Source organism: Helobdella robusta (assembly GCF_000326865.2).
Source record: "Helobdella robusta unplaced genomic scaffold HELROscaffold_80, whole genome shotgun sequence".
NCBI classification, from domain to species: Eukaryota; Metazoa; Annelida; class Clitellata; order Rhynchobdellida; family Glossiphoniidae; genus Helobdella; species Helobdella robusta.
Window position 1 is genome coordinate 324,814 of NW_008705460.1, and position 8,492 is coordinate 333,305.

The window sequence follows — 8,492 nt, forward strand, 5'->3', positions numbered from 1 at the left end:
AATTTCACAATAAATATGAATGTCAAAAACTACGCTGTGTTGAGTCCATAATAAAAAAGTTGATAAATGCAAAATGGGCAAATAAATTTAACAAAATATGTATTAATGAAAACCTCGTTCCTAAATATCACATACATATATATATACATACATAGAGCTACATAAGCACATAATTCAAGATCATTGATCCAAGATCATTGTATGTTAAACGTTGGGCTAGGCATACATGACACATTATAACAACATTACTAACTGTGAGTGAAGTGAGCTTGACATTTTTCTATCATTAACTTATTGTGTATTAGAAACTCAGCTATTAATAAGTATGGAAGATGTACGCGCACGCATCAAAATATGACACAACAATATCATCTTTTATTGGTATGCACATTTCTTTGTGCCATAAGTTTTATGCACTTTTTTTATTGACTGTACTTTTATCTGCATAACTAACTGTGAAGTGAGCTTGACATTTTTCTATTATTAACTTATTGTGTATTAGAAACTCAGCTATTAATAAGTATGGAAGATGTACGCGCACGCATCAAAACATGACACATAACAATATCATCTTTTATTGGTATGCACATTTCTTTGTGCCATAAGTTTTATGCATAAATTATTGACAGTACTTTTATCTGCATAACATGGTCAAACAGCGTGCGCGCTAGGAAAGTTCACGTGTGAATTTCATGTTTATTAGTTCTGAGCATATTATAATGATGTTATCATGTGTTTAATTGTAGCCGGTGCACATGAATTTCGTGTTTCATATAAATGAAATAATGTGTGCTTATACATATATAAATGTAACTAGAACGTATTTGGTGTATCACACAGCTTATTCGTATATTTGAATTAATTACTATTTGCTTGGTGTTATTTTTTGATGTTCAACATGTAGATGTGAGTATTTTTTTTTAACATATGTAAAATGGTAACTAAAATCCGCTCCCGGCCGGTTTTTGAATTTGCAATACGGCCGGATTTGAAAAACCTAAATCCGGTGCATCCCTACATATAATTACTCATGCTGGGTTTTTTCATATTAAAATATTGAGAAAATGTTTTATTTATTAATAATTTGTATGAGATTTTATTGATTTTCTATTTAATTTTTTTTTCAAAATTAAGAATAGATGAGAATCTAAATTGGGAAGCAGTAATTGGTTTAGAAATTCATGCTCAAATACAAGCTAAAAGTAAATTATTTTCTTCATCAAAAACCTCGTTTGGGATTCCAATAAACAGTGCTGTTTCATTTTTAGATGCATCTTTGCCTGGATGCTTGCCAGTAATGTATAAAATTTATTTTAAATTTCCATTTACTTATATTTAATTTTGTTTAGGTTCTAAACAAACAATGTATCGTTGCTGCAATAAAAGCTAGCCATGCTTTGAACTGTTCGATTAATGAAGTTTCTTACTTTGATAGAAAGCATTATTTCTATGCAGATTTACCAGTACGTTTTTATTTCTATTTAATATTTATTTCTATTTGTCATTAAAAATTATCAAGCAATAAGTTTATTAAAAGTTTTATCTAGCAATAAGTATTTCATTTCTTTTTTTTATTGTTTCAACATTTTATTTTTGTTTTTATCTATATTTAATTTTATTTCTCAGTTTTTTCTTGTTCTTTATTTGACAACATAAAGTTTATTACCTTTTAACGTCATTTTTTAAATGTAATTTATAATTTGCGCTTGTAATTGTTTTCACCAGAATAAGCTTATTGCATGGCTTATTTTTCTTTTTCAAACATTTTTTTTTTAATAAAATGAAAATTAGAAAGCGTCAGGTGCGGAACAGTTTATTTATGTTTTGCAATTCTTTCTAGTGAGTGAAAGAATAGTCTATAGCAAAACAACGTTGGCACTCGTAATCTAAAAACGGAACTAGAATTATAAATTTGTTAATGCCAAATCTGGTCAGAAGATAATGTTATAGAATATTCTGATTCAACTTTGTCATTATCAATTTAATAATTTTTATCTCCGATCATGATTTTGACGAGGCCAATGACATCTCTTTTTATTGTAGAATTTCACTGCGCATAGTCAACTAAAACGATTTTCGTGATCGTTTATTTTATTTCTTTCTTTTGAAAATTGAGATTTTGTAATTTTAGATTAGGGAGCGGTATAACGATGATGTATTCCGATAGCTTAATGGGACGTGTACGTAATGTGCTAATTACCCCTTACAGGCACATATGCATTTAAACAGAGATGGTTCGGCCATGTGGACAGAGAGCAAATGATAACTGGGTAAAGATATTTAGAACTATTATATCTAACGGTTTAAGTGGCAGACCGAAACTCACCTGGAAAGAAGTATTGTCAAAGGACATGAGGGCACTGGACCTGAAACCAGAAATGGCCTACAATAGAAAAGAATGGAAAAGAGGGTTAAATGTGCGTGATCATGCGACAAGGCCAACCCCAGAGCCTCCCAGTTTTGAGCGCACTTAAACGTGCATAATGATGATGATATGTATATGAATGGTGAGAATTTCCGAATTTCCCGCAAGTACGGTTCGGCCAGTATGAGTACATAAAGTACACCATCTCTCACCACGATCAAAAGTGCATTACTGTGAACACATAACTCGTTCTAGGCTTGACGCGTTTTGTTCATTATGGAACTCATCGAAAGCCCGAGTTTAAACACCAATTTAATTAAATTATTTTACAGTATACAATATTGCAAACTAAGGTTTTTTTAGGTAATTAACAGATACACATTTTGTTCGATAGACAAAAACGTTTACCTCTGCCGAATAAAAAAAAGAACTTAGATGGAAATTAGTTGTCAGATTTCTTTATAGGCTGGTCCATCTTCATCGATAACATCATATTCTTCTTTGTCATTATTTACAATGCTAGTTTTTATTTTTATTACTCCTTTGTTTTCATTGTTGATTAAGCGCCGGGTTGGAATCTCACTCCCAATATATATATATATATATGTATATGTATATATATATATATATATATATGTTTTTCTGTTTTCATATACATATATATATATATATGTATGTATATGAAGGATATAAATAAATATATCGTCGTCTGCATTCTTCCGTCTCGTGAGACGATAGTGAAACTAAAACCAAGGTTAGGGAATTCTACACCGCCGAGAATAGCTAAACAGATCGATTCTGGAATGACGATCTCTACCATATCCAGCACAGATAAAAGCTGTTGGCTGCTGCAGTTGATTTTAACGCTGTTCCGTCTTGATCTTTTCAGTGTATCATACCATTTTCTAAAACTGTTTCTTGCTGGGGGTGTGACATCATAGGTGTTAAACCTTTTAAATTTGTACAAGATATTGAATATAATCTAAAAAACACGATTCACCTACTGTTTTTCCAATAATTTGCGGTTTTTTTTTGGTATTCGGTCTTCGGCTTCTGCCGAATAGTTTATTAATTATTCGGCCATTCTGTCGTTGGCTACGGCAGATAAAGTATGTGGATGGACGAAAGGAAAGTGTAGGCATGGTGAGACGTGGTGGTGTGATGAAGATATAAGAAAGGTTTTGGAGGTCAAGAAGGATAGGTTTAGGGTGTGGAGAAGGGACATGACGGGGGAAGCGGAGTTTGAGTATAGGAAGGCTAAGGCTAAGAAGGTTGCAAAACGGGCAGTGGCAACTGCAATAACGAAAGCATCAGATAGGTTAATGATGGAAATGGAATTTGATGTGAGTTCGAGGAAAATGTTCAAAGTAGTAGAGCAGTCAATGAGGGGATGGGAAAGATGTCATAGGGAATGGACATGTTTGGGATGGATCTGGCAAGTTGTGCATAGATGAGGAGAAAAAGCTCAGGTGTGGAAAGCTCATATGAAAAGGTTGATGAATGAAGAGAATGAGTGGGATGGAGATGTGGAATCCGCGGTCACACACGAACCCATAGAGAAGGTGACGATGGAGGAAGTAGAGAAAACAGTTAGAGAAATGAAACTAGGTAAGGCGACAGGGATTTCGGATGTGGCGGCGAAACAATATAAAGGCGAGTGGGGTGATAGGAATTGAAGTTATGATGAGAATTGCTAACAGTTTGTTTGATGATGAAGGTATACCTGAGAATTGGTGACACAGTGTGTTGGTGCCGTTGTATAAGGGCAAAGGAGATGTGAGAGATTGTGGGTCATATAGGGGTATGAAATTGCTAGAGCATGGAATGAAGGTAGTGGAGAGGATGCTTGAGTGAAGGTTGAGAAACATGGTGACAGTTAATGAAATGCTGTGTGGGTTTATGCCTGGTAGGGGAACGGTGGATGCGTTGTTCCTAGTGAGAATGTTGCAGGAGAATTATAGAAAGAAGAAACGAAGATTGTACATGTGTTTTGTGGATCTAGAAAAGGCTTTTGATCGAGTACCGAGGAAGGTCATTGAATGGGCATTGAGGAAGAAAAGAGTGAATGAGAGACTTGTTAAAGCTGTGATGTAGCTGTATGAAGGGGCGAAGACAAAGGTGAGGGTTGGAAGGGGGATGTCGGATGTTTGAGCGCTGTTACGGCTAGAGTTTTTGTGGGATGGATGAAATTCAGGGAACTGGGTGGGGTATTGTCTGAAAAGAAATGGTCGGTGAAGATGAAAAGGAGGAGTGTTGAGGAGAAAGGAGGAAAGTGTACTGCAAAGGGCTGAAAGATCTATGGTGAGGATGATGTGTGGGGTTAAAGTGAAGGATAGAAGGAGTAGTTCAGAGCTGATGTCGATGATGGGACTGAATGAGGACATTGTGACATTGATAAGGAGATCGAGATTGCGGTGGTATGGACATGTGTTGAAAAGGGATGAAAGGGTCGGGATTAGGCGAGCGTTGGAGTTCGAGGTTGAAGGAGTGATGGGAAGGGGTCGTCCGCGATTGAGATGGAGAGAGCAGGTGGAGAAGGACAGAGTGAAAGCGGAGTTGCGTGATACTGAGGCGAGTGTCAGATGTGAATGGCGTCGAGGGGTATTTCGGTTTCATCATAGGTAGCCAAACGGCAACCCCCGATCTCGGGGAAAATGTTGTCTTAACGTGTGTTGTTGTTTGTTGTAGGCCATTCTGTCGTTGACCTGATTCACTATTCGGTGCATCCCTAATATTTACATACCTTTGTCTAATTTAGTTGTGTGGAGTAACAGGTTCAGAATTTTCCAGTTTTTTTTTAATTTTAGTTACTATTACCGCTTATTATTCTCGTGTTGGTGGGGTTGGTGAGGAATGATTCTGAAAATTCTTAGTTGATGATATTTTTTGTTAATTTTTGTTTACTTTATTACTATGTCATTCACGGAATCTTCAATATTTTCATTCATGGTCTAGTAGTTTCTTCGAATCCGCCATTGGCTGTATAATGTATAATACATATATCAAAAGCATTTGGAAGTATTCCAAATGGCGGGCTACATAATATTTTACAAACAGTTCTAAACAGAGTGAGAAAAGGGGTAATAAACCAGCTTGGAAAATTAAAATATATGTTAGACTAAATATTTGACGCAATTTTATTGTCCTCAAGTTTTTTATTGTTTTTTATATTCAGTTTTCAACTTATTTTATTTTCTGTAATAAAAATTTTTAAATGTTTAATATTATTTTCTCTATTTAAAGTGAATAATAGTTTTTATTTATTCTAACTCAAGTCTGGATATCAGATCACACAACATAAAAAACCGGTTGCTATTGGTGGTAGTCTCAAATATTTGGCTGTTGATTCTAATTTTAAAAAAGTTACAGAAAAAGAAGCCAGGTTAATTCAAATTCAACTTGAGCAAGACAGTGGTAAAAGTTTACATGATAAATCTAAAAGCTTAATTGATTTGAATCGTGCTGGTAAAAAACATTACTGGTTATCTGTTTGGTTTTTAATTAATTAGTTTTTTTTATAATAAAATTATAGGTATTGGGTTACTAGAGATAGTTACACAACCTGATTTCAGATCAGCTGCTGATGTTGTTGGATTTGTTAAAGAACTTCAGTTATTGCTGCAAACTATTGATGTATGTGATGGAAAAATGGAAGGTTTGACATTTCTGCAGAATTCTTGCATAAGCTTCATTGTCTTAAATTAGTAAAATGTTTGGCTCTATATTAAAATACACCGTTTATTAGAAGTTGGAAAGAATGATTGTTGGACACTGTTGTGTCCATATATGAGGTGTGAACGGCAGTATAAAATTAAGCACTAGTGTCTCTATTTGTCATTTTCTTTATCAGTCTAGTTTTGATAACGATACAAGGTTTTTTTATCGTTATTCCAACGGGAAAAGTTTTGAATAATTTAGTTTTGATGCGATTTAAATGCGATTTAAAAAATGTGAAATAAACTAATACGAAGTAAAAGATATTGTTATAGACGCAATGCATACTTTATAATATTCAATCGTTGTATGTCATGCAACGCGTAACACGTCAATTATACATAGTTTTGCCCAGATAAGTTAGTTGATGGGTGAGTTATTTAGACTCGTTAGGTAGAAGAGGTTAAATGAATTCATATTAATCTGTGTGATTTGATGAAGGGAATAACTGTGTGATTTGATTGAAGGTTATGACTTCAATGTTTCATTTCATTAACTTTATAATTTTGTATCGATTGCGATGTTACCGCTAGTTCCTTTCGCATAGAAAGCGATTTAATACAACATAGCTAACAATATAATTTTTTAAAATATAACGTATTACCTGTGCGGGGAACCGGGGAACGTTATAATAATAACGTTTTTTCAGAATCCGACCAGCGCTTCAGTGAATAATTAAATAATTAAACAGAATCTTCAATCAGCAAAGCGCCAGGTTTTTGTCATAAAAGCGGAACTTCTCGGAGAAGGGCTAATTAATATACAATCAAGGAATTCCAAATGATTGGATAAAAGAAATCCAAATTCACAAAAGTGGAGACAGAAAAAATAGTAACTGCTGAATGTCGTAAAAAAATTTAATTTCGAGTTTTAATTTTAATTTCATCTATACACACGAAGAAAAGCTGCTATAGCTGCTATAAGAGAATCATTGTTGCTTTAGAAAAGAAAAAAATTATAGGACAAATTATAGAATAGAAAGTTTAAGGATAAAAATAGATTCGTTTGATAAATGTTGTCCATACATATGACTCTATCTTGAAAGTAGTAGCATGGAAGATTTAAAAAAAAACATCAGAAAATAATAAAACAAGATAATTGCAATGATTAAAATCAGTCGAGATAAATTAGAATATTTTTAGATTGAATCAATATTTTGTCAGAAGATCATTCTGTTTTCAACATCGACTGGAATTGCTTTCTGGAATATCTTGGATTTCCAAAAATGACAAGTCCTATAAGCATATAAAATGAATAGTATGCAGACGTTTCATATCAATTAAGAAATTGCATATTAAAGTTTTGGAACTCATTCATGTACCCAAAAAAAGCATAATTCGCATACTTTGCTTAAAGCAAATCATGTGAATTTCTTACGACATTCAACATAAACATGCACTTCTTTTTTGCTTGTGTCAATGATCCGTTGAATCTATTTTCACCTAAAACGCAAAAAAAGTTGGTCCAAAGACCCCTGGTTCTCGTCGTAAAAAGTGGTAAATACTTTTAAGCTACCAGAAGACATTGAAAACTTTGAAGCGGGAAAAGGCAAAATTGCCAACAAAACTCCATCTCTTATAAAAAGTGAGATCCTGTACTACGAGCTAGCATAGGCTGGCCAAAACGTGTCCAGCCTTACAATGGCAACGATATTGGATTAGGCACTGCCTGTGGAAAGTTCTTCAGAGTTAAACACACAGCATCACTGATGCTGGTGACTTTGACATCAGCAGAAGCACGCCAACAACAAGGATGGGCCTCATCATAGAGAAAAAACATTCAATAGCAACACTGTCTGTTCTTTGTTTTTTTATCGTTAATATACTTTTTCCAGTTGTAATTGTTTTTATTTATAAACTTCTTACGGCACTCAACACGAACAACACTTCATTTAGTATAGCGCTTAAAATTTTTTAAATCTTAAAGCACTGAATTTAGACATTGCTACTGTTAATTTCAAACAAACATCATTTTTTAAAATTTCTCAACGACACACCAGACTAAACCCTCCTCTTTAAAATTGGTGTGCCTTGTTACGCAGTTTATTTCTTGTCTGTCAGTGAACAACTTTTTTCCCCATTAGTGGTCCAAAAGGTTGATAATGGGTAGTAATAATCATTTAACAATCCGGCTAAAACAATATAAACGCTGATGATGAGTAAAATCTAAATATGGCCTATACGCTTCACCAAGAACACCAACAATTTTGTCATTACTTTTCATAAATTAGATAATAATATTAAAATTACGGTTATAAATATTGAAAAGCTCAATCGTGTATATATATATATACATATATATATATATATATATATGAATATATATATATATATATATGAATATATATATATATATATATTTTTACAATATTCTATAAATTCTACCAAATGTTTGGCGTTAATATGTTTGTAGA

General features: G+C 33.5%; 1 protein-coding gene across 1 annotated transcript in view; it reads left to right on the forward strand.

Moving 5' to 3' along the window:
* Window positions 1-1,153: 1,153 nt before the first annotated feature.
* Window positions 1,154-8,492, forward strand: part of HELRODRAFT_119237 (hypothetical protein) — a gene marked incomplete at both ends in the record, with an annotated part of 34,830 nt that continues 27,491 nt past the window's right edge. Inside the window, 4 exons of the mRNA XM_009032408.1 lie at window positions 1,154-1,294; window positions 1,350-1,463; window positions 5,641-5,830; window positions 5,898-6,020. Coding sequence (XP_009030656.1) covers window positions 1,154-1,294; window positions 1,350-1,463; window positions 5,641-5,830; window positions 5,898-6,020 — 568 coding nt within the window. The remainder of the gene's footprint in view (window positions 1,295-1,349; window positions 1,464-5,640; window positions 5,831-5,897; window positions 6,021-8,492) is intronic.